At 41.4% G+C, this 26,258-nt stretch overlaps 1 protein-coding gene across 4 annotated transcripts; it reads left to right on the top strand.

The window, feature by feature from the left end:
- The first annotated feature begins 845 nt into the window (after nt 1-845).
- On the top strand, nt 846-21,025 carry nvl (nuclear VCP-like). Of its 4 annotated transcripts, XM_022769065.1 has the most exons (25): nt 846-971; nt 1,848-1,873; nt 2,055-2,128; nt 3,284-3,354; nt 3,928-3,980; nt 4,241-4,331; nt 4,440-4,500; nt 5,478-5,723; nt 6,775-6,880; nt 7,095-7,171; nt 7,294-7,428; nt 8,702-8,803; nt 8,888-9,005; nt 9,620-9,764; nt 10,638-10,950; nt 11,941-12,162; nt 13,760-13,864; nt 15,273-15,335; nt 15,446-15,565; nt 16,496-16,595; nt 17,352-17,458; nt 17,906-17,982; nt 18,181-18,272; nt 19,755-19,852; nt 20,859-21,025. In XM_022769065.1, the coding sequence occupies exons 3-25, from the start codon at nt 2,072-2,074 to the stop codon at nt 20,901-20,903; spliced, it is 2,604 nt and encodes an 867-aa protein (XP_022624786.1). In that variant the 5' UTR covers nt 846-971; nt 1,848-1,873; nt 2,055-2,071; the 3' UTR covers nt 20,904-21,025. The 4 variants fall into 4 exon arrangements, with proteins under 4 accessions (XP_022624786.1, XP_022624789.1, XP_022624790.1 ...); XM_022769068.1 differs by lacking the exon at nt 1,848-1,873 and having other exon boundaries at nt 6,778-6,880; XM_022769069.1 differs by lacking the exon at nt 1,848-1,873 and having other exon boundaries at nt 11,944-12,162.
- The last annotated feature ends 5,233 nt before the right edge of the window (nt 21,026-26,258 follow it).

Genomic DNA, 26,258 nt, shown 5'->3' with positions numbered 1-26,258 from the left:
ACCGACTAACACACACTCACAGCTAATCTCAGTCAAAGTATGAGGAAGTGTAGCTGTCAAAAACCTGATGAGGAAGTGAAAGTGAGGGCAGTAACCCTTCATATGTGCACACACATGACCGTTTAAACGCTCTCTTACACACCACGAATCCTGCCATTAATTACACCAATGACACATAATATGAGAGAATAGTAAAATAAACTTTATTCAATATAAAAACAATTATAAACACATTTTCAGGTACTTTAGAACAAAACTGTACAAATGCACATTATACTGTAATATTACAATGAATTACTGTGTCACAGTGTAATTGTACAGTACACTGTTATTGTAGATTGCTTTTTCTTATTTTTCATACATTTTAGGAAGTAACAGAATGCCAGAAATATTGTTAAAAGATCTGAATTATTTCATCATTTCCTCATACCAATGTTATGATGGTTTCAAGCATCTGATTTTTTTTTTTTTGACAATCTTTTTAACGGTCAAAAAGGCACAAATCACATTCAGGATAAATGCAGAAACAATAAAACCAACTGAGCAAGCAGCAATAAGAATAAGAACATCAGAAGAAAGAAAGAAAGAAAGAAAGAAATAAGAAGAAAACTAAAGAAAAATAATAAACTTAATATAAACGACAAAAAATAAATAAAAAATAAAGGGACAAAACAAGTGGTCGGTCAGGTATTAAAGTGCATAGATATTCATATAGGTGTTGGGCTTTTTTTTTAGCCCAAGTATTGTATAAGTATTAGTATTAGTATTGTAAAATTACATTTCCAAAGAAATAGGCTCGTAGAGGCCATGTTTTATTTTGAAAACTTTCACCCGGATACGTTTATGTTCGCTTCCGGATTGAGGAGTGTGTTTTGCAGTCACGTTGCCGGAGTCTAATCTGAGTTTCCAGACAGTTTAATGCAAGAGTCGGTGACATTAAGTGATGAGGTGTTGATGGTGGAGGTGTAGAGGTAAGTACACACACAGCACACGGCGCCATGTTGAAGGAGTCAGTCTTTGTTTGATTTGTACTGTCTGTGACTGTGTGTGCATGTGTGTTTGGGAAGAGTCCTGTCTGTTTCCACACTCAGCCGCTTTATAACCAGCTGTGAGTCTTTGTTATTTCTTACAGGACATATTGGGGTATTTGTTAGGTCATTGTGACGCATTCAGGTCAAAATCCTTACATGTTGTTTGCTGCTAATAATTTCCCTCATATTTGGCAGTAGCCATATTTAAGTTTTACCAGTGATAACTGCAGATTACTCTCATAGAACACAGAGGGGGCTGTGTCTGTGTCTGTGTCTTACTGAGAAGAAGAAACACCAGCAAAAATACAGGAAATACAAGCTGTGATTTTAGAGGCAAATCACACCAATATACATTTGACATCACTTCGTTATTTGGATCCCCATTAGCTTCCACAGAGTGGTCACTAGTCTTCCTGGGGTCCACTCACAAAAACAACAAATAAAACAAACAGTTATTAAAATCACACTATGTCCATAAAGCAGAAAAAACTCAAGAAGGCAAACACAGAAGATAATTAAAATAACTCTACATGTAAAACAACAACAATAATAGCTTACAGTGAAAACTAAATCAAGATTGTCACAAATGCACATTAACATGAAGAAAATGAAGACAGAGGTACAGAAACCACAGTAACATCTAGATGACATGTATCTAATTTTGTTTTAGTAACCTCTTGTTCTGTCTGATTTAAGCAGCAGACAGGAGCAAAAGAAGCTCTAGAAATGACAGTTCTCTTCATATAATTTGTTTGTGGCTCTTTGTTATATTTCTGATTGATAGTAATTCTAGTTATTCCTTTCCTTTGTTTTAAGCCCTTAACAATGGCTCCTTAATGATTGTGAGTATTAACAGATTACAGATTTAATCATGTGTGAGAATTTGTACACTAAACAACAACAGAAACATTATGGACTATATCATTCTTTTAATAAGAAGCAATGGTTTAAAGCAAATTCTTTTTTTTACAACAAGTGTGGGATTAATGTTGTTGCTTGTTGTGACTGTCTGTCCTGCTGCAGCTCAGAGAAGCACAGACATGAAGAACAGAGGTGGCGGCTGGGTGGACGCTCGGCTCAGACAGAGAGTGGAGCAGGTACAGCTCTCCTCATTCTCCCCAGGCTGTGTGTGAGCCATACATGGAAATGTTCATCTCACTATTCAGCTAAAGCACATGAGCAGTTTTCTACAGTGGGCTTGAGAGCTCAACTGCAACAAGCACTGCAACTTAGGAAAATACATGCAAACAGACAAAACACAAACAACTTCAGAAAATATCGTCACTGTCGCGAATCAAAGCAAAAAATATCTTTAAAAAAAAGGTGATGAACCTGCTGGGATGCACTTGTTCTTCAATGCTTTTAACTTCAAAAGTCACAAAGCATTGAATAACAAGTGCGTCCCAGCAGGTTCATCAGTTTTTAGTGTCCCCTGGAAACACTTCTGATGTGTTGTGAGTAGGGGTGGGCGATATGGCAAAAATATCATATCACGATTTTTTTAAAATAAAATCACGATTTCGATTTTATCACGATCTTAAATTGGAAAAAGAAAAACAGACAATTTAGACCAAAGAACCTTTCTTAACAGATTTTATTTCAAATAGTCGCAGTTTTGCCTGCATGTGCAAACAACGTAAAGTTTAAGGTAAACAACAACAACATTCTGGTTCGTCGTGTTACCACCCGACGTGCGAACGGTTTCTGTGCAAACTTTGCAAATTTGCTTGCGCTTGATCAGTTGCGGAAAATCCAAACCAATTCCATATAATGGAGGTGGAATTTTTTTTAGCGACCGACTCCGTTTGGCTTTCAGCCATCGCTCTCCATGTGCTACCGCTACACACACAAACAAGGAGGCGGGTAGGAAAGTGCGTCACTGCCCGTAATTTGCTATGATTGGTCGGTCAGGTTGACGACGTCAATACGTCTGGTGCGTCGGTGCATCAGCATAGAACTGCAATTTATAGAATGTGCCCTAGACGATCCCACGATCTCTGCAGTTTGAAAGATCGTCTTCACGTTGTAATCCTTCACGATCTAATATCGTCATATCGCCCTCCCCTAGTTGTGAGTATTTGCAGCTCACATGTTGTCACATTGATGAAGATGTTTTTTTTTTTAAATGTATGCAATGGCTGTCGGTACTGTAAGTTGTTGGGTTACTGGTGCAATATCACTGTGGTCCTTTAAGTTTATCAGAGTGTTGCTCAGTCATCTTGACTCTGTCTCATGGTGAATTGTGTTTTCAGTATCTGGCGTCCAGCAGCAGTGAATATGTGGACCTTTCAGACATGGCCATGGAACTTCAAAGACTACACAGGCAAGTTTCATCAGAATAGAAAAGCTTTAAATAACACACACACACTCACACTCTACACAATCAATACGTACAGGCCGCAGATACAAGTCACTCATATTCAGGACCAAGCTTTGTGTCCACATCCATCAGACTCATTAATGTCTTTTATTAACCTGGGGCTTGACCTTAATGACCCCACTCACCTACTATTGTTTATCTATGGACTATTTTAAGCACACTTACTATTTTAAACTTTTTTACACAAGCTAAGCTGAACTTTTTTGTCTATTGTGTTTTTACAAAAACATAGATAAAGTTATTTTGAGTTTGTGTTGAGTTTGAGAACAGTCTGTCCCACACTGACACAGCATGGTGACAACACCAGCACTTCTGTTGAAATGTCTGGACTTCAGTTACTCTACCATCAGAGATATGTGCTCAGTATAAAGAGTTAAAACACCAGCACAAACTACAGCCCCCACCATCAGAATACAGCCCCCTCATTACTCCTCTTTTACACCATCTTTAGTCAGTTTAGTGCTCATTGATATGTGTCTGTAATTTTGGTGATAAAGATCATATTGCCTCTTTTAGAATGGAGTATGGCAGAAGGAACAAGACGGCTTTCAGGATTCAAGTAGAGAAAGGTAAGAGGCAACAGTAGTGATGCTTTATTGCACTGTCACAGTCTGGCTTACATGTGTTTTCAGGGTGAGTATTTTAAACTGTAAATTTCCCCCCGGAGGGAATAGAAGGGCAGACGGGACAAGGTGAAGATGACGCTATTGTCATGTGATCACAGGTGAAAAGAGAAAAGAAAAAAGAAATATTCTGTATTTCTGAGAAAATAAATAATCACACACGTCTTCTCCTGCTTTGATCTGACTGTTGCATCTGCCCCTCACAGTGTATGTAGCCATCATGAAGGAGTCTGGGCTGGATCATCTGGAGAGCAAACATTTGGCTAAGAGAGCCAAACACAGCCACAATGACAATGGGTAAAGGACACCCCCCACCCCACCCCACCCCACCCCCACTCTCTCTGCTGTGCTCATACTGTCTCTTTAAATGTACAACTAATGCCTCACTAACGTGTGTGTTCACAGTGAAGGCAGCAGCAGCTCAGAGGAGTCCTCCGACACTGATGACCACGTTCTGGAGAACACTGTAAGACATGATATGAAGCTTCAATCTGAGAGCAGTATGATGGTTATTCAATTCAATTCAACAAACTTTATTTTATAATTAGCACTCAGAGAGCATTTAGCTCCATCAAGGCTGCACAGTCCTTTAAATGAGGGATTTAAAGACCAGGGGTCGGTTTCACAAAGACATCTCAGTCTGTAGTGTTGCTCCAGTCTTCATGTTGCTCACAGATCAGTCTGATGTTAGACAAAAATAAAGACTGACTCTTTTTAAGCCAAAGGAATTAGACATCTTACCCCCAGGCTAACTCAGGCCTAAGGCCAATGTTACCATGGTAACAATCAATGACACCTGTGCTGAGCAGTAGCACTCAACAAAACAAACATACAACAAACAAAAAACAGGAATCAGAAGGGAAGGAGTTTTTAGAGACCAAATCAGATTTTAGTTTTTATTGTTTCACTCTTCACTGAATTAAAATGAAGTAAAACGTCCTTGTAACTGTTGAATTCTTCTTAGGACAAACATTTTCTGCCGGGATAAATGGAGCTCAGTGGTCTTAATTTACCCAGAATTCATTGTGCCACAGTCTAGTTTAAGATAGTCAAGAACTAAACTGCATTGTGCAACAGGTGAATATAGACTCTATCTGAAGTCTGACTGTTTGTTCTATCTAAGCCACAGTCACAGTCTGTCTATGTGAAAGTGGCTCCTGATCATGATCTTTGTTAAATACACACAATGGAAGCACAAGGTTTCATCCAGCTCCTCTTGTCCATGTATGAAGGAGTCCTTGATCAGGCTGCCAAGTTATGTAATGTGGCAAGGAATTATGGGAAAACACTGTTATTTAAAAAAACTTAAACTCAATGTCTTGACAGAGGTAGTCCAGCAGTTTCCCTCTTAAAACTTTATCATCTGACAGTAAACCAGCGCAATTGTTTAAATGTTTAAATGAGCTCTGACCCTTCCTCACTGCTGCGTTCTGCCATCCACAGCCCACTAACCACATGAACAGCTCTCTTACGTCTCTGTACCGGAAGGGAAACCCCGACTCCGCCACCGGCTCACCCCGGAGAGATCAGCCTGCTGCCGGCAGTCCTGTCAGCACGGCCGCCCCCCCTCCCAGCGCAGGGACACTGGTCTCTACAGGAGGCTGGTTCATCGATAAAGGAAGAGGCCCAGAGAAGAGCAACATCCTCATCGACCTGTGTGACGAGGAGCCGGCTAACACTGCAACAAACGTACGTACCTGTGGAGAGCCAGTCTGTGGACTGAGATACAGGATTCTGACAGTTCTTAATAAGTAGGTGTTTTTTGAATTGTCACCAATAACTTCGGTGCTGTTTCGTATTTGTATGATCTTGATTTCCTCGTTTGAACATCTGAATCTGAACAGTTGCAAGTTGTTTAGTGAAAAAGGAAATGACTCTGTGATGCATTATCGACAGGTCATTAATGAACCATTTAGTGCCGAGAGAAGGTGACTTACCAAAAAACCTTCCTTCTCTGTCTTTCGGCCTCCAATCTGAAGTGAAATACAGCTTGTTATGAGATTCAGTTCAATTCTCTTCATTTTTTTATGCCTCTTCGCCGGCGACAGCCAGAGCTGGTGGAATATTGTTTTCCATGTTGTCTGTCCCATTCTGATGGACAGGACACCTCAGTCACGCTTTGATGGAACGTCTTCAAACATTCACTTGGACTCAAGTGAATGTTTGCTGTTGTTTGACGTCTAGAGTCCATTTAAATCATTTCTGTGGTCCTCTTGATTTCATTTGCCTACACTCAAAGGTTAGTTTGTAAAACAGCTGTTTAATGTCGACATTCAGAATACCAGCTCCACTCAACATCAAACAAATAAGTATAGAGAAAATGTATGATGTAATCTACACAAAGAAGTTTGTGAATTAGAAGAATTACATGAATGTACAGAGCTGAATAAATGACATAATTTAAGTTTTGTTGTTATTTTCAATAAGAATTAAGAGTCCTACTGGTAATTATTACAGAGAGGACTTTTGACTAGGGTTACATGTACATTTGATTGTGTTTCCAGTCATTTTTAATGACGGACTCATTAACAGACCAAGAATCACTGGAGCTCTGTCGTTATAAAATGTTACTGTCTGTGGCTCAGGAGTTTTAATCGCCACAAACAGCATGTGTATTTTAATACCACAATAAACCAAGTGATGAATGAACACATAATCTGGCCTTCTTATTGACCTTTACATTGTCCTGTGTGTTCAGCTGGTGTGACTCAACTTGACTGTCGTGTGTTTGTGTCACCAGCAGACAGACGTGTCGATGCTGGAGCCGCAGAAATCTCACAGGAAGTCTAAAAAACGGACCAAGACCTCCACTGAGACAACGGAGCCTCCAACCATGAACAAGAAAGGTGCTTCACTCTCCAGTTCAGCCAGAAAACACAGATTCTGAACTTGTTATTGAGACAACAATGAGTCCTGACTCAATTATTTTAATTATTGATGAATGTTATTATGAATGTTATTCTGATCATTATATTGTGTGCTCATTAAGGTTATTTGTTTGATTGATCACTCCACTATGTTGTATTACATAGCCATTTTTTCTGATGAATTATTTCCCAGCGAAATCAAAGTCACTGGAGCTGCAGTATCCCACTCTGAAGTTTGAAGACGTAGGAGGAAACGAGGACACGTTAACGGTTAGTATCTGTTAACCTGCTGCTGTGTTTGTTGCTCTCTCAAATTTACTTCTATGGTAAAATGGGGGATGGCTGCGGTGTGGAGCATATTATCCATTTGTATTGTAATTCTCACTCTACAGGAAGTGTGTAAGCTGCTGGTTCACATGCGTCATCCAGAGGTGTACCAACATCTGGGAATGGTTCCTCCGAGGGGCTTCCTCCTCCATGGGCCTCCTGGCTGTGGGAAGACCCTGTTGGCCCAGGCTGTGGCTGGTGTGAGTACCTGACTGACGACACCTGTTTTCCTCATAGGGCCGCACCATATAGACGAAATGTCATACCTCCCATATTTATGCCAAATATCTCGATGACTGTGGGTTCATACTTGAACTTTTAAGTGCAGCAACGGTGAAAATGAAGCATTCTTCAAAAGACAACACAATAATACCAAACAGACGTAGAAAACACTTCACCAAACATGTTATTGAGCTGAAAAGACCAATCACTGTCTGAGGCTGCATTCAAATAGATTTTAAAAATGAATAATTTCCAAATAACAGAGGAGGATTTCTTTTTCACACTTCTCTGTCGCTGAGTTCTCACTGTTTTCTCACAGTGTTGCAAGGCTCCATTAGATGACTCAATCAGAGTACTGGATTCTAAATACATATGATTACTTCAACATCAGTGTTGTGCATGCCACTAATGAACATGGACGTCGTTCACTCTGGGGAGAGCATGCACCTGGTGTCCAGGCTGGCAATACAGCAACACAAACAGCTCAGCTGCCGCTGCTGCTGAAGTTAGTTCATATGAATATTTGAAAGGCTTTTATGAACAAATCGTGTAGATTCAAAAAAAATCTCTCACAGACCAAGAACCAACAGCCACGAAGTTCCTCCACCTGAGTCAAACTCACATAAAACATATACTCACATTGGGTTTTCTTGGATTTTAAAGGCAACCTCTGTCTGTGACTCTATAGTAGTTTACAACAATTCATTAGTTTGTGCAGTGGCAGTGAGTGGGGGCTGAGGATGGATGGTAGGAGGAGGATCTGCTGAAAAATCATTTAAAATAACAGGAGAAATGAACGTGAACTAGTTGATTTAAATGTTTCTGCAACAGTATGAACGTGACATTCACACAAATACTGCTGCTCAAGTAGACCATTACGCAGCTGTCTTCTTCTACTGTCTGAACACACTGAGTCGCTCTGAATGTATATGAACACTTGGCTCATCCTTTTGTGCTATTAACATACAATAGATGTTCAATACACATGTTCACATCTAGATAATGACACGATGACCTTGTACATGAACCTGTGAAAACAGGTTACATTGATCCGATTATTATTGGTTTTCTTTGATTGTTGGAAGTATTGTGGTTTATCTAGCACAAGGTGAGGAGACGAGCTGCGGAGAATGAAACCTTTAACGTCAGAGTTTGGTTCATGTTCATTCAGACTTTTGTATTTTGGTCAAAGCAACAGGTTTGTTTGTATTTTATGTGCTTGTTAGATAAAGTGATGGTTTTGTGTTCCAGGAGCTGGAGCTGCCCATGCTGAAGGTGTCTGCTCCGGAGCTGGTGTCTGGAGTGTCGGGGGAGTCTGAACAGAAGCTCAGAGAGCTGTTTGACTTGGCTGTGGTCAGTAGAGCAAAGACATTTAAATGCTTTCGCTGATAATACGATACATAATGTTGACCGTCATTGGTTCTTCTCCCCCTGCAGAGCTCTGCCCCCTGTATCCTGTTCATAGATGAGATAGATGCCATCACCCCAAAGAGGGAGGTGGCCTCTAAAGACATGGAGAGGAGGATTGTGGCCCAGCTGCTGACCTGCATGGACGGTACGATGCTCTCGCTTCAGAGGAAAAGCAGGCTCGCATTAAAGTCTTGCTGCTGTTTTAGTATATTAGTAACTGCGAGCAGACATTGGCCAATCAGCAGAGGTCACACTGACGGAGGACCACTTACTATTGAGTCACTGCAGTGTACAGTGCATGGGTTTTGTCAATGTCTGACTTTATAGGAACCCTCCATGTTATTCCTCCATTAATGTTTAAATCTTTATAAACAAATGATGAGAAAAACAAATATGTATTATCCAAAATTTTTATCATAGATTTCTTCTTTGCATGAATCAGTCACAGGAAGTGTTTAATAGTTACTGGATCATAACTGAATGAAAACACACACACACACACACACACACACACACACACACACACACACACACACACACACACACACACACACGCACGCAGCCTGATAGCCTCACTGTCACTCAGCCCACACCTGATACCATTAACTGGACCGGCTGAGGAGCTGGAGGATGACAGTATGACATGATAAGCAAAAGGTGAAGCATGAGTTCACAGGACTTCAGCAGATGAAAGATGATGTATTTTTCTTTCTTTTTTTTTTTCTTTTTCATGTTCTTCTGTCGCTTGCCTCCTGGCAGACTTGAACAGCTTGACAGTGACAGCTCAGGTCCTGGTCATCGGTGCCACTAACAGGCCGGACTCCCTGGACCCTGCTCTCCGCAGAGCTGGACGCTTTGACAGAGAGATCTGCCTGGGTATCCCTGATGAAGCAGCTCGTCTCAGGTCAGCCGGACACGATCATAGAGGAATGATAATACACATGCTGAATATTGTACTCATGATTATTTATTGATAGTTTATTAGTCTCTTGTACTTGCTGGTTTGGTCATGGAGAAAAGCTGTGAGTGACGGTAGTTTCAGTCTGGACACAAATAAACCCCCCTGTACAAGTTACAGTTGAACACATTCATACAACTTAAGTCTGCACACATAATCACAAATTAAACCACAACAATGTGACACTAAGCCGATGAAGACTAGAATACCTTGTTTTTTTCTTTGGGCAAAATCAGTTCTTGTGCTTTAAAACGCCCCCAGTCTTCAATTCAGAGAACACAGTGTTTTTTATTTCATGGCAGTATCCAGATAACAATAGCAAAACAACATGCTAGCTGCTGGTTGGTTTGCAGTCAGGTTAGCATGCTAATACTGTGTAGTGTTCCTACATTCAGCTGCTGCTAAGTACCAGAGAAAGTTTCACACATTCAGAGGGAAAGTCAATCTGAACACTAAATGACTGAAACCTCTCAGATATCATCTGTGGTCACTGCTTTTGAGACGTCATTTTTTCTGACTTTTGGTCAAATGTCCACTGACCAGAGATCAGGTCTCACAACCTTAGTCCTAACAATACAGTAGTAGTTGGAAATGGCAAACTGATTCTCTATCAGAAGATCAACCAGCATTAGTCCCTTATTGTGTTGATGAATTTGAACCACTACCTATCATATCTGGGGTGGCCTCAGGGGTGGCCAATGAGATTTCAGGGATTGCCCTGGCCACCCTTGAAAATCGCCACAGGTGCAAAAATGATTACAACTTAGGCGTTTACCAAATGATCACAGTGTCTTAACACAACACTTTGTGCTTTGTCAGGATCTTGAAGACGTTGTGTCGAAAGCTGAAGCTGCTGGAGGACTTTGACTACCAGCAGCTGGCCCGCCTCACCCCAGGCTATGTGGGCGCTGACCTCATGGCCTTGTGCCGCGAAGCCGTCATGAATGCTGTAAACAGGGTTCTGATGAAAATAAGAGGAGCTCCACAGAGCCAGAGCCAAAGCTCTACTGAAGAGCTGTTAACGAGCAGCGCTCAGACTGAGGCTGCTGGGACAGACGGAGACGTCGGAGAGCAACAGACAAAAGATGTCAACCCTGCGCCTCAGGAAGAGTCAGGACAGAGTCTCCTGCAGGTATGAGGAGCTTCAGCAACACATCTCACAAAGTCTACTCACTATCATAATGTACCGCGGCAACAGATGACCTCTGATTAGTTGATCCGATAACAATCTGACAGATGAAACATAAAGGTCAGTCCTGAACACATCAGGAAACTATGAATCTCATGAAAATGAGTAAAATTGAAGGATGATGTTGTGCCTGTGCGCAGTACACAGGCAGTGATACAAATCTAACTTAATGTTAGCTAGTTAAATCTACCTTTATCTCTCCTCTCTTTATTTTTCTATTCTTCCTCTCTCCCTCTCGTTTCAGCCAAGTGTTGCCGCACGTCTCCACTACGACAGAGTATTGGGGCCACATTGGGGAAAAAATAGAAATCTGAAACTTCAAGAATAAAATCATATTTCAAGCAAAAAAGTTGTAATATTACAGGATTAAACTCATAATATAACAAGAAAAAAACACAATTTTTAGGAATATTACATCAACCAACCAAACAGGTGAAAGGACAGTCAGTGGCAGTCTGAGCTGCTTCTGGCAGCTGCTGTTTGTCTGTCTAACAATAGAATAGACTCAGTTTCCTCACAATCCTTGTAATGTCCTGATGATGATGATGATGAGCTGAAAGTATCTCCTTATTAGTGAAACCTCCTGCTAAAGTAGAAACTTCACAGGATGCTCCACATTCCTCATTTTAAAGTTTCTGATTTTTCCCCTCTAAAACAACTTTATTCTCATAATGTTATGACTTTTTTTCTTGTAAAATTACGTCTTTATTCTCGAAATTTCACATATTTTTTTCCTCTATGTGGCACTAGCACTCCATTGTACCTCCTGTATCAGTTGTTTCAAATTAAAATCCCTCTGCAGAGTGGTATAAAACATTTATTCAGGAAACAGTTAGTTTGAGCAATTTCCAGTTCTGAGTTTTGAATTTTGCTGATGAGGCCTGTAAATTACATTCCTCTGTTGTTCTGGTTCATTGTGTGCTGTGTGTCCAGCAGGGGGAGCTGTATCACCTCCTGTACCTGCTGAAGAATGCTGAGACCCTGTCAGGGGAAGAGCTGGCCGGCCTGTCCATCCTCATGTCAGACTTCCAGGCCTCTCTGGCCAGTGTGCAGCCCTCAGCCAAGAGGGAGGGCTTTGCCACCGTGCCTGATGTCACCTGGGAGAATGTGGGAGCCCTGCAGGACATCAGAGAGGAGCTCACCATGGCCATACTGGTAAACACCAGGTTTCTTCACAGTTTAGCTGTTGTCATGCTGTGCTTTTAAATTGAAGAATGTATCCTTCAATTTAAAAGCACAGCATGACAACAGCTAAACTGAGATCCTGAGATGAGGCTTCTCATGTTCATATCTTTTGTCATACAGTAGGCCTCTCTCACCTGCTTTACAGACTGTAGTCATAGGCAGAGTGTGAATTATACAGTGACAATCAGGGGGGTGAACTATTTCTCTAGGGTGAAATGGAACCCAGTCCAGAGCAGGCACATGCGCCAGTGAGCTGAGGTGTTGGGCACACATGTATTTTAATATTGTTCAATGACCCAACAGGTAAAATTCCTGAGTGAAAACAAAGAGGGTGTCTATTATAGAAGCTAATGTTAAAGGTAAAAGACTAAACCACCACAGCCGCACAAAAGGCCATTAACATGAAATAATAAACTCTATACTGATGCCTGCTCATGACTGAGCACCAGTTTTTGCTAACATTAGACCATATATGATGTTTTATATTGGTAATGAAATGACAACACTGGTCAGCTAACATTCCAAACTGCTAAACTGTAACTTTGGGCCAAAGTTAGAAACCAGCTAACATTAGCATTCATCTGTAGATACTTGAGTCTAATTAAGAAAATCTGAAGGTAAGAAAGTAGCTACTGCTACTATCGAGCTACTATTGCTACTACTGGGGGTCAAACTCCTCCAATCTGCCACCATAATTCAATCCCTGGTCACAGGGGTGGAGGTGTGGGTGTTCATCTTTCCATCTTGTTAAGTGTGAGTCAGTCACCTTGTACTTAGTGCGACCTGTTCAGTGTCACATATGAGGCCAAAGTCTGGGGCAGAGAGCTCTCTGTTCTGTGGCCACATGTTATTCAGGATCAGCCACAGGTTTTTAGGTGCTGACAGTTTGTCCAGAGATTGTTCAAGTAAGTTTTCTCCACAGTTTACTGGATACAAATCACCGTGACTGTGACGACATCCACAGGTACAAGATGTACAGACTGGGTTGGTGTTTGACCTGGTTCACTCTCACTGTGCTTATTTTGCCTGTTAGCATAGAATAACACAGCTGTGTCTGTCTGTCTGTGTGTGTGTGTGTGTCTGTCTGTCTGTCTGTCTGTCTGTGTGTGTCTTTGTGTGTGTCTGTGTGTGTATCTGTGTGTGTCTGTCTGTGTGTGTCTTTGTGTGTATCTGTGTCTGTCTGTGTATCTGTGTGTCTGTCTGTGTGTGTGTGTGTGTCTGTCTGTGTGTGTGTGTCTGTCTGTGTGTGTGTGTGTCTGTGTGTGTGTGTCTGTGTGTGTGTCTGTGTGTGTGTCTGTGTGTGTGTCTGTGTGTGTGTCTGTGTGTGTGTCTGTGTGTGTGTCTGTGTGTGTGTCTGTGTGTGTGTCTGTGTGTGTGTCTGTGTGTGTGTCTGTGTGTGTGTCTGTGTGTGTGTCTGTGTGTGTGTCTGTGTGTGTGTCTGTGTGTGTGTCTGTGTGTGTGTCTGTGTGTGTGTCTGTGTGTGTGTGTCTGTGTGTGTCTGTGTGTGTCTGTGTGTGTGTGTCTGTGTGTGTGTCTGTGTGTGTGTCTGTGTGTGTCTGTTCCCTAGGCTCCAGTGCGCTCTCCAGAGCAGTTCAGAGCTCTGGGGCTCAGCGCTCCTGCTGGAGTGCTGCTGGCCGGACCTCCAGGATGTGGGAAAACGCTGCTTGCCAAGGTTCCTCCCCACACCCACACCAACACAATCACACCTGATACCCGTTAGCTGAGTGACACAACACTGTCATCTCTCAGAACAGTTCCTCTTTGTTTGACGCCTCTGTTTGAACAGTTAATATGATTTACAATATCCAGTGTTCTGTAATTGTTGATCAGCTTGCTGAAATAGTGATTAGTAATGACCAATTTAGTCTGATTTCTTATGGCTAATCTTTAAGATTAGTTCTTTGAGAGTCATTTTTTACTGAGTCATGTCTCTGTGGTGCGTCCCAGTTGTAGCTGTGACCCTGAACATTAGACTTGGACTAGAGGAGCTCCTCTGAGAGCTGAGAGCAGGACTTCAGTTATTCATGAAGATGATTCACAACGATGAATATTGAGCAGACACACAGTCAAGTATCACTGATGCATAGCCAGATATATATGTTGGAACTGTGTTATCATAGGCATAGTTTAACCTTTTGGGAAATACAGTTATTTGCTTTCTTTCTGAGAGAGAGATGAGATGATCAGTATTAAGGTCATGTCAGGATGTGTTAACCTAGCTTAGCATAAAGACAAGAAGCAGGGGGAAACAGCTCGCCTGGCTCTGTCCCGCATTCAAAAATATACCTACCATCAACTCACTGATGAACATGATCTGTCTCGTCCATTTAATCTGTTCACAAACAGACATGTAAAAATGGCGAGTTGTGATTCCAGGGGGAGTTGGGTGCTTCTTGCTGAGCAGCTGCTGCAGTCTGTGTGCAGCGTCCTGAGGTTTGTCATCACACTGAGGTTGTCATGGCTGAACAGAGCCCAAGAGTAAGAAAATACCACAATCTGTGGTAAGTGGTGTGACATCACCAAAAGTGTCCTTTTGCCTCGAGGTTCTAGTGGTTCAAGAACTCTCTGACCAACTAACACTGGTACGTAACCAGATACAGGAAACACAAGACGAGTCAAGAAGGACTTCTTGAACAAAGGAAACCTTAAAGAACTATTTACAGAATGTGATAAGTTCAAAGGAAAACTAGAGTCTTAGATCAGGTCAATCAAAAAGAACGAGTTTGAATGGGATGCAGAGGAGTACAAGGGAAGCCCCCACACCCTGTTTGAACAGACCCAAAAACCTGTGCTCACCAGCTGATTCTGGCTACCTGCGCTGCAGCTGGAGATAGACGTGCTCCCTGCAAAGAAATAGTTCCAGCACGTTTTGACAAAATATTCTTCCCTCCTGGAAGATCCCTGCATGTTTGTCCTGTCATTGTCCATGTTCAGTCAACCCTGCAGGACACAGAATCACCTTCCAGGTTAAGAAATTTGATGAAATGTATTTGTTCAGGGAGATCCATGTAAGTTTAGACCCACATGTCACCTGAGTGAAGCTCCTCATTGTCTCACTGTCTCTCACTGTCTCCTGACAGGCAGTGGCCAATGAGTCAGGCCTCAACTTCATCTCTGTTAAGGGACCAGAGCTGCTCAACATGGTGAGTCATTGTTGTGTTGTTGTGGCACTGAATCATAGAATCAGCTGGTTGCACTGACTGATGAATATCTGTGTGTGTGTGTGTGTGTGTGTGTGTGTGTGTGTGTGCAGTATGTGGGAGAGAGCGAGCGAGCTGTCAGACAGGTCTTCCAGAGAGGACGCAACTCAGCTCCATGTGTCATCTTCTTTGATGAGATTGATGCTCTGTGTCCTCGCCGCTCAGGCCACGAGGTGAGAGAGCCAAGACGTCAGGTTCTACAGTGCAACACACACCAGCAACACACACCAGCGCCAAGTGGGGTGTCCTGTCAGTTGACCCCCCCCATTGTTACTACACCGTATGCTCCACTCAGGCATAAAAACTGGTTTCAACATATTTTAACATCTTGAACACTGATTTTCAAGCATCTTTTTAAAAACATTTTTATCGTCTTTATCTTTACTTTTTAAACACCTTTAGAACACAATTCCACATCATACATTGTAAGTCAAATAATTATTGAACACATCAAAGTAAGTCGGACACCACTTTCCCATCCCAATGACACAAGTGAGTGGAAAGTGGTCTCGGAGTTTTGGACCCCTCTGTATTTATCTGGGTGTTGGTCGTGTACAGTAACATTTCCATTTAACCGTCCGACTGACCATCGCCATTACAGGTGAGTTTTACCAAGCTACAGAGATAGGCTACAATCAAAGATCCTCAATAACAAAAGATGACTCATTACAATCAGCGCCAATGGTAAGAAATGGTAAACACTTCCTGTCTCCTAGTAGGGCGTGGTCGTGATTGCTCGTTCATGTCAAAAAAAAAAACAACAGCTGATACAGTTTGAATTTACGCCAGATTTTGCTGTTTGTTTTTATCTGCTAGTTTATATCAACCCAGAACAAGATCATATCAGTACGATACTCCTGTTTTCCCTCCAAAACAGTTCAATAATCATAACAGTATTAATATTATTAAGCAAAGAAACACAGGTTTTATTCAAGTTTTAATTCATGGTTGCACGTATAGGTCCCTCTAAGCTTCTGTGGATAGAAAGCGATCGCAGGACTCCTGCAGCCGTGAAACCAGCGGCTCAAACGGCTCGTTTCTGTCGTGACCCGGTGATACACAGTTATGCACTGTGTGTATGAACAGCGTTTGTGTGTGTTCAGTCAGGAGCTAGCGTGCGGGTGGTCAACCAGCTGCTCACAGAGATGGACGGCTTGGAGACTCGACGGCAGGTCTTCATCATGGCTGCAACCAACAGACCAGGTACAGATCCAGGTTCAGTCAGACCTGAACCCCTTCAGGGAAACTAGAGACCTGCTGAAGCCTCCAGGTTCTTTTTTAGGGACACTGTTCATCAGAGGGGGAAAGAAACCTAGTATATTTACACAAGTACAAGTACAATTTAGATGTACCTGTACTTAATCTGAGTATTTGCATTTTATGCTGAATTATACTTTGTTAACTTTTCAGATATTATTTGAATTTACTAAACATTAAAGATTAAAACAGTGGTTCTAAACCTTTTTGTGTTGTGACCTTTTTAAAAAAGAAACAGTGTGTAGTTGTTCCTACAATAATGGGATGACATTTTCCAAGATCCCTTCAACACAGTAAATATGAGAGAAAAGGAAAACAAAAATATCCTCTTTTTTTCTCCCATTCATCATCTGACGACCCCCTCAGATTTATCTGGTTGGTTACCACCGGATTGAACTAGTTAACTGTATATAAATGTATTTAAACTAGCTCTACCTCCAGCAGCTGCAGCAGTAACATGCTGCTCATACAGTGATGCATCACTACTAACAATTTAATGTTATCATAATTCTATAATATCAGTCACTGGGGAGGTTTGTACTTTGACTTTTGATTCATTAAGTTGATTTTTTATTTTTTTTCAACCCTAACCGTAATGGACAGGATCTAAAAATGTCCTCCACTACTTTTCAACGTGTATTGAGGTTTTTCACTGTTGTCCCTCTCAACACTGAATGGCTGTCATTGTCTTGTCTCTTTCAGACATCATTGACCCTGCCATACTGAGGCCGGGTCGTCTAGATAAAACCTTATATGTGGGTCTGCCGCCTCCAGCAGATCGCCACGCCATCCTGCTCACTGTTACTAAGGTACGTGTTCACCACAGACGCCAGAGAGGCCCCTCAGTCAGAGAAGACTAGTAAAATAAAGTCTTATCTTATTTAGACAGGTATTATTATGCTTCTGCGCTGGTGACAGCCAGAGCCAGGAACAGCTGTATATACTCTTGATATAGTGAAAATAGTAATACCCATAGGTAATGGCGTTATCAGTAATAATACAATAATGCTGCTTCTTTGAACCACTTTTCTTTAAACAAGACAAGACAAGTCTTCAGTGACGTCTGTGTCTGTGGATCAGCCTCCTTTTACATCATCACTGTCACTTCAGAACAGTTTCTATGGGAGTAACTGAGGAGACTTGAACCAGATCGCACCACCAGATTATTTAACAGTGATTTGATTGACATTCATGCAGCAGTTAATCCTGACACTGGCTGCCAGGAAACAGTTGATGGATATTGATGATGGTTGCAGGGGGGGACCAAACCTCAGCTGGAGCAGGATGTCAGTCTGGAAGAGATCGCCTTCGACGAGCGCTGCGACTGCTTCACGTATGTGTACACACACACACACACACACACACACACACACACACACACACACACACACACACACACACACACACACACCGATGACATTCATACTGTTTGTCCTGCTTTCAGTCTGAACAGTGCACTTGCTTAAACACTGCTCCCTAAATGTGATGGACAGAGTCTAAATGTGTATTTGTGTGTGTGTGTTTGATCCAGTGGAGCTGACCTGACTGCGTTAGTGAGGGAAGCATCTGTCAACGCCCTGAGGGCCCATCTCAAGTCCCAGAGTTCTCCAGCTGCTTCCTCTGGTAACTTGACTCCCACCTCTACAAACCTGTTCAGCAGTTAGTGTTTAAAGACGGAGCTGTGAGGCCAGGTGGGGCTGGAAGTGTTGATTGGAAAGATCCACGTGGCTCTGCTGGTGTTATAGACACGCTTTGAATATAATGGTGTTAATTTAACAGAATTCATTTTAGGGGTGGGCGATGTATATAAAATACACTTGTTATATCACAGCTTGTTCCACATGGGATGCTGGTTAAAAACAATTGTATATATATATATATATATATTTTTTTTTTTTTTTCATGTCTGTGTCATATTCATAAAAAGTCCAGGCATTGAAACTATGGGCTAGTGAAAGGTGTCAGTTATATATAATGTTGCTGGTATCATATCAGTGTGACTATCGAGAAATGTTTATGGAAATGTCTGGGAGCCGCTCGTCACGAGTGGAAAACAGGCGAGATGCCAAATCTCTAGATCACACAAAACAGCAGCGCAGCATGAGAGTGTGTCTCATATTCATTTTAAGTCCAGACAGTGAAACTATAGGCTAGAGAAAGGTGCCAGTTACATATACAGTATAATGCTGCTGCTATCTTATCAGTATGACCATCAACGAAGGTCCCCCTGTCTATTTTGTGCTGGAAGCCGCTCATCACGAGTGACAAACAGGCTGAATGCTGAATCCCTAGATCACACGAAACAGCAGCGAAGCATGACAGTGTCTCTTTATGCATCAAAGGGTTAAATCATCATTTATGAAGTTCTATAGAGGAGATTTTACAATATCGTCATATATATCGTGTGTCGCGATGTTGCCTAGAAATATGGTGATCTTACTCACAGGCCGTATCGCCCAGCAATTCACTTCTGGTTTATAAACTTTTTATGCTTCTGTGCCGGTGACAGTCAGAGCTGGAGGTTGATTGACATTCATTCGGACTCGAGGATGAACTTCTTCTTCAACTCTGATCTTGATTATCATGTTAATAAATTGGTACAATCCTGTTTGCAGATAATTCAGATCAGGGCTGTGGTCAAGACCCCTCAAGTCTAAAGCAGTTTCAAGGTCTAGTCGAAGCCAAATCCACATTAGGGTCCAGCCCAAGTTAAGACCAGCGGAGTCAGCTGAGATATAACTCGGGTAGAAATATTCCTGTTAACCATCAGGTCTGATAACTCTGCACATGTGTGCATATAAATGCTAAAAGGGTAATGTTTTTGAATTGGTTGTCACTGGAACAAAGACGTGATGATACATGTTACCCTCAGGAGTGAGCGTGATGTTAAAGAACAGCAGCTCTCTGTCTGAAACTGCATTTACTTCCTTGCTCTGACTTGCAGAAGAACAGCAGGATTCACAGCGTTTAACATGTTGGAAAATAGTAACTGCAGAAACCTTTCCATGACATGAATCCTCATAAACCTGACAGGACCGTGTCTGGTGCTGAGGTGACATCATTCTGCTCTTTGATGTAAATGTGTTCTTTGTTCTTCACACACAGGTCACACGTGCTCCTCCAGCTCCGTCACCGACATCAGAGTCAGCAAACACAACTTTGAGGATGCCTTCAAGAGAGTTCGTCCATCCGTGTCCAAAAAGGTGAGAAAGTGTGAACAGTGACACGTCACTATTGTAATTGTTTTCTTTAGGTTTTTACATCTAATCTGCTTTTCGTGCCTCGTTCTAAATGTCTCATTTGTCGATGCTGTTTCTGTGAGGTTTCCTACACACACACACACACACACACAAACACACACACACACAAAGTTAAGACACAACACCACCATACAACTGTGATGAGCCTCCTACCACATGCATTTCAAACTAACCGGCCTGATAAACAACAGCAGCTGAATAACAGGCTACAATATACTGTCATATTCTGTATTGAATATCCAACAGTCAGCATGAAGCAGCACATCGTGAGAACAGTTGTCTAACTAACTACTAAAGACAGAAATAACGATACACAACATCAATATATTATATTTATAGAAAGTACAAAATAATTTTATATAATTAGACTTTATGAATTGTATTTTTTTCACTACCTTACTTAAAAAATATAAACATGTTTCTACAAAACCACAATCAGAGAAGAATTTATACCTAAATAGAAGTTTAAAACTTAAAAAATGTTGAATTGATTTAAATCAGAATTTGATGTTGATTTGATGAAGTTTAAGTTCATGAGACATTTCATACCAGACTTGCCTCACTATGATGGAGCCACTTGTTAATAGAGCAGTTGCGTGTGTTATTTTGTTGTACAGTGTCCGTCGCTCTGGCAGCTCTCCAGATGCTGCAGATAAATGACTGTAGACGGCTCGGTGCTGCACTGTCTCTCAGATCACTGTCCCACAATCTCCCTGCTATCAGGTAGCCAGGAGAACCAGTCCGACTCGTCCCACAATGTGACATTAAACTGTCTGCCGCTCTACCAACAATTCCTTCTGTCTGGCACTAATCCTTTACGCCACGGTGCTTCCTCACCTGTGACAGTCAGTCAGCTGTCGTGTGTTGTGAGGGTGAGAGCGGCTCAGCTTCCTCTTGTGTGTGAAAACCTGCAACATGCAGTGAGTGTTTGCTTGTGTTTCCTGTGCAGGACCAGAGGATGTACGAGCAGCTCAGAGAATCCCTCAGCAGATGACCGAGACCAGAACCACCATCCACCAGTTTATAGTCATATGTCATGTATTTATACACATTTTACTCTGGATGAATCACGGTGCTGCTTCTGCTTTTGTAATAAAAGGTGAGAGTAGAAACAAACACATGTGGCATGTTCTCTGATAGAAGATGTTATCAGAACAGCTACTGTTGTGCTATCAGGCTCAGTGTGACCTCACACTCCTCTCCACTCAGCCTCTGTGAGACTGCATGTAACTGATATCTGGAGTGTATATACACTGCATTTTATTGCTGCTCTTCATCACACACAGATTGTTTCTGTTCAGTTTGTCACTGTCAACATCCAACATGCATCTCCCAAGGCTCGACAACGAGCAGCATTACACACTGTATAAACCTTGTTTGCCGCAGTGACAGAGGCTGCTAATACACAAGGAGCACAAACACCCAGGTGTCATTTCCTTATTGTCCTGACAGATTCAACTGGATGTTTGTATTGGCATCACATCTGTAAGCTTTTCAAATCTGTCCTGAGACACTCAACTGACTCATCACACATCATGAGACAGGAACTGTTCTGTTCTAAGGTGTTGAATTACTGTATTCATAATAATGATAATCTTTATTCATAGAGAATTTTTCAAAAACTACATTATGAAGTGCTTGACAAAGATGGTGAAAAAAGAATCGATAGATTTCAAAGAAGAAAAACAGATAAAATCAGGTGTATAAAAACCAAAACAGTCATTTTAAGAAAAATAAAACAATTCAAGGGGAAAGTAAAACCAGGAAAAGCTCTGTGATAAAAGTATGTTTTAAGAAAAGTCTTAAAGGACGTGGAGGCGTGATGAGATGAAGGTCTGTAAAACAGTCTGTGTCTTTAAAAGTTAAAAAAAAGATCTTATTTTAGAAATATTTCTAAGATGATGAAAACATGATTGTACAAGCTTTGTGACGATGCTGCTCAGAACTGACATTACTGTCGAACCATATGGTGAGATCTTTTGTAACAGGCTTGATATGATCTGACAGGGAACCAGCACATGGCAGATTTTGTTTTAACATGGGCTGGAACCCAATAACAAGAATGTTAGTTTTGTCTGAGGTCAGCTGAAGGAAATGATTTCACATTCAGAGAACATAGCACTCGGGTCAGTGGGTCTAACCGGCAGGTACAGTTGTATGTCATCTTGTCATCAAGAGACACCACGTGTCTAGGGGAAGCATGTATAAGCAGAATAAAATCGGTCCTGGCGGGACTCCATACTTCACAGAATTTCCTATTTGACAGATGAGATAAAGCTGAGCCTGATCATATGCCCTCAGTCCGTCTAACAGGCTGCTGGCGTCAGCTGTGTCAAAGGCTGTGCTGAGGTCCAGGAGTACAAGTACTGAGCACATGCCATCATCAGCAGCCATTAAAAGAAAGTTGGTGACTTTGCCCATGACATTTGGGCAACTGGGTTTACAACATAAATGCAGCCCGTGTTTGCTTCATCATTGTGTAACTTACACTGCTTTTCTAATGCTGCTACAAATGTGGGTCAGAATGTGTTGAAACCAAGCTGCAGCATTATTCTTTTATTTCATTAGTGAAAAAGTGTAACAACAAACATAAAAATGACCCACATATAAGATGACGCAGTAGACAGGTGTCATATTACTGCAGCATTTTTCAGCCTGCGACAGGAACGCTGGGACATGTACTGACCTGCAGGTGTTAGTTACACTGCAGCACACAGGTGATTAAAACCCCTGCTAATTACACCTAATGTGACCCAGGTGGTTTACCTCTGTGCCAGAATCCTTATTCATGAGGCAACATTCATATTACAGTCTTATCATGCACAAATCCCCAGTATGAACCACACTGTGTGGCCTGAGAGATCAGGGCCCGAGGACTGGGATGAAGACCAACAGTCCTGTATTAATGCAGCCTGTCCCTGTGAGTTGAAGGTGATTCAGCTCTGTGGTCATGACGGCTGCAGTCTGCTGGACTGGGATGCATTATATAGGTGTTCTCGCTCCTTCTGTGTTTGTGTGTGAATCAGGTCAAATATCAGAAACTTCAATCAAATTCAGTCAAGTGGAAAAACAACACACTGCAGCATCATAACACGTGAACAGCTGATGAGACAATCTCCACTCAAGATCCACTTACTCGCAGCTGCAGCTTTCGACTATATCACACTGTGACTGTTCTCACGGCCAAGAATAAACTGTCAGTTAAAAACTCAGTTTAAACTCAGAATAAACTGACAGTTTGTGAAACAAAAAAAAAAGAAAGGCCTGTGTAGTAACTATGTTGATGGGTGGATGCTGCAGTCTTACTGCGCTGGTAGCTGTCATCTGACATGAGAGACCCTTGAGCCATCCCTCAGTGATTGTTGCACCATGATGTTACAACTACCCATCATCCCACTGGTCTGCTGTAAGACCTCCTCGAACATAATTACAGACCTGAATGACCCTGATATCATGCTACACAGTACTACCATCATGTTGGTGCTGTTGAACTGGGACTCGTCAGACAACCTTCATCCAGGTACTGGAGACCATGTGTTTTAGCCCTCTGCCGTCACTCTCAGCAGGTTACCATGAACCGGAGACGTGCACTGTGAGGTTGGCTGCAACACCATGGACAGAAAGGAGTGTGTCGCACGGTGTTATGAAGAAGATGTTCTTTATGGATAAGAACAGGAAAATGAATAGAAAGGTCTTCAGTTTTGTTTTAGAGAAGCAGCGTTTTAATATTTCAGCATGAATGTCAACAATCCAACTGAAAACAGAGGTTAGAACTATTTTGGATGAGTTCAATTGGAGTTCTGTGACTCAGCAGCAGCAGCAGCAGCAGCAGCAGCTGGGTCACACTGACCTGCTGCCTGTTACCAGACACCGATGACTGGGAGATGACTGGGGCAACAGGATCTGGTAATCTGATTGCTGCCACAGTGTGTCTCTGGTTCTGCCTGAGGTCTTGACATTTCAAGTGGTTAATGGGGTTTTTCAAATTAATGGCCCCAGAAACATTTTTTGTGCTTGTATCAACATTTGAAAGATTATTGCAGTTTTATACAACAGTTAGTTCCAACCAATTTGATTGGACGAGAGTCATATGAGTGCTGAAATAGAGTATAACAGCACTGGGACTTTTAACTACATGTATCTCCGCTTAACCATTAATTAGCCTTACATTAACGGTCGTTATCTATCTAAGATTGTAATGAACTTTGCAAAGATGAAAATATTTCCAGAAATAATATTTGGATTAAATCTGGTCTGTAAGTCTGGTCATCACAAGAGGATGAAGGAAGAAGCCTGGATACTTCACGCCTGAGGTAGATAGATAGATAGATAGATAGATAGATAGATAGATAGATAGATAGATAGATACTTTATTTATCCCCTCTGGGAAATTCATGTGTCCATTAGCTCATTGTTGATAATAATAATAATAATAATAATAATAATAATAATGATAATAATAAAAAAAACAGTTCATGATAAATAAATAATCAGATTAGTCCACTTCCTTTGGCTGAGGTGTTGGACTAATGATAAATGATGAAATATTTAACTAATATGGTGCTAGAACTGTTGTATAAAAGCAACATCTGAATCACAGCTGTGCTGATATTCAGTACGTCGCTCCCTCTCATGTGATATTGCTTAAATCTGCTGCAGTATCAGAATTCAGATCATTCCAGATCCAGGTTTCTTGGAACTTCTGAGGACTCAAATAAACTGGAGACTATTCAGAAACAGCTTCTGTTCTGCGGTTTTATTAAAGCAAAGACACTCAGACTGTTGTTCTGGAAAAAGAAAAGAAACACGTCACTCGAACAGCGGCTTTCCACATCAACAGTTTTTGCATGAAGAGGATAAGGTTTGAAAAAAATGGCAGAAGATTCCTTTTGCCTCTGGAAGAGACCAGAGAGAGGTTGAGACTGTCGATCAGAATATCAAACACCAGTCAAAGGAAAGGAGAGCTTGTGTTCAGATTCGTTCCACTGGTATTATGCTGAATTTGTATGTATTTCCTATATGTTGCTATTTCTTAACAATAAAGGCTGTAGTATTAAATTCATGGTGCTTCACAATAAAAACATTTGAAACGCGAATGGACTTCTGATCGCAGCTCAAGTCCTTAAAGTGCTCTGAAAAGGTTTCTGAAAAACTACGACCACTGGGCAATCCACCTGCTGAGGAAGATCATGTGATATGATCGAAAGCTTCAGAAGCTTGTTTTGTCAACTGCTGCTTCTGAGGTTAAAAATGAACTTTTCTTGGAGTGTTTGTTTCTACCTGAACTTCGTCTTCCTGCTGCTACATGACGCCTCAGAGGGAGACCTGGCAGACAGGCAGGGGAGGACCACTGATTAGCGACAGCGTTTTTATTTGCTGAGTGTTCCAAGGAAATTAGAGTGTGAGGCCTCTCCATTGCCAGGAATAGTGTTCTTATTGGAAATGGTTTTCATCCTACGACGGAGTATTAAGGCCACATTGAAGAAAAAAAAGAAATCCGAAATTACAACAAACTCATAATATTACAACAATGAAGTCGTAATATAACAAAAATTAAAAATGTGAAATTTTGAGAGAGAAAAAACATAATTCTTAGGAATGTTACAACAATCAAACAGGTGAAAGGACAGTGAGTGTCAGTCTGAGCTGCGTCTGGCAGCTGCTGTTTGTCTAACAATAGAACAGACTCAGTTTCCTCCCAATCGCTTCAATGTCCTGACGATGATGATGATGCTGATGGTGATGCGGAGCCATAAGATGAAGTATCTCCTTATTAGTGAAACCTCTGCTAAAGTAGAATCTCACAGGATGCTCCACATTCTTCATTTTAAAGCTTCTGATGTTTCATCTCTAAAACACTGAACCTACAATTACAACTTTATTATATCACTTTTTCTTGTAAATGTACAACTTTATTCTCATGACTTTTTTCTTGTAATATTATTTTATTCTCTAAATAATGACTATTCTCATAATATTACAAATTTATTATCAAAATTTCAGATTTTTTTCCCTCAATGTTTCCCCTAATACCCCGTCATATTATCCATAGTTTTTGTGGTGGCAACTTCCTTGATAATTCATGTTTTGCGCTGCACATTGTGCTTCTACCTGGAATGAAATGTGCTATATAAATAAAACTTTGCTTGTTTATTTATTCATTTATTTCATTGGCTTTAAAGTAGTCAAAGTTGATGACACTACATATTGAAGCAGTGGAATGAGCCAATTCCGCATCAACCACATGTAATTTGGTTCCAGGTTACTAAAGGCATTTCAAACGTAAAACACAGAGGACATGACTTCAGGTGCAGCTGCAGCTCCGCCTCTACAACCTGAAGCTGGAGGA

This window comes from Seriola dumerili, unplaced genomic scaffold (assembly GCF_002260705.1).
Source record: "Seriola dumerili isolate Sdu_G_001 unplaced genomic scaffold, Sdu_1.0 BDQW01002174.1, whole genome shotgun sequence".
NCBI lineage: Eukaryota > Metazoa > Chordata > Actinopteri > Carangiformes > Carangidae > Seriola > Seriola dumerili.
This window is presented reverse-complemented; position numbering and strand designations above follow the sequence as displayed.

Coding starts and splice junctions, on each gene's coding strand:
- nvl (XM_022769064.1), top strand. CDS start 2,072: ATGAAGAACAGAGGTGGCGGCTGGGTGGACGCTCGGCTCAGACAGAGA. Junction 15,336..15,445: donor GACCAGAGCTGCTCAACATG/GTGAGTCATTGT, acceptor GTGTGTGTGCAG/TATGTGGGAGAGAGCGAGCG. Junction 19,853..20,858: donor GTCCATCCGTGTCCAAAAAG/GTGAGAAAGTGT, acceptor TTTCCTGTGCAG/GACCAGAGGATGTACGAGCA.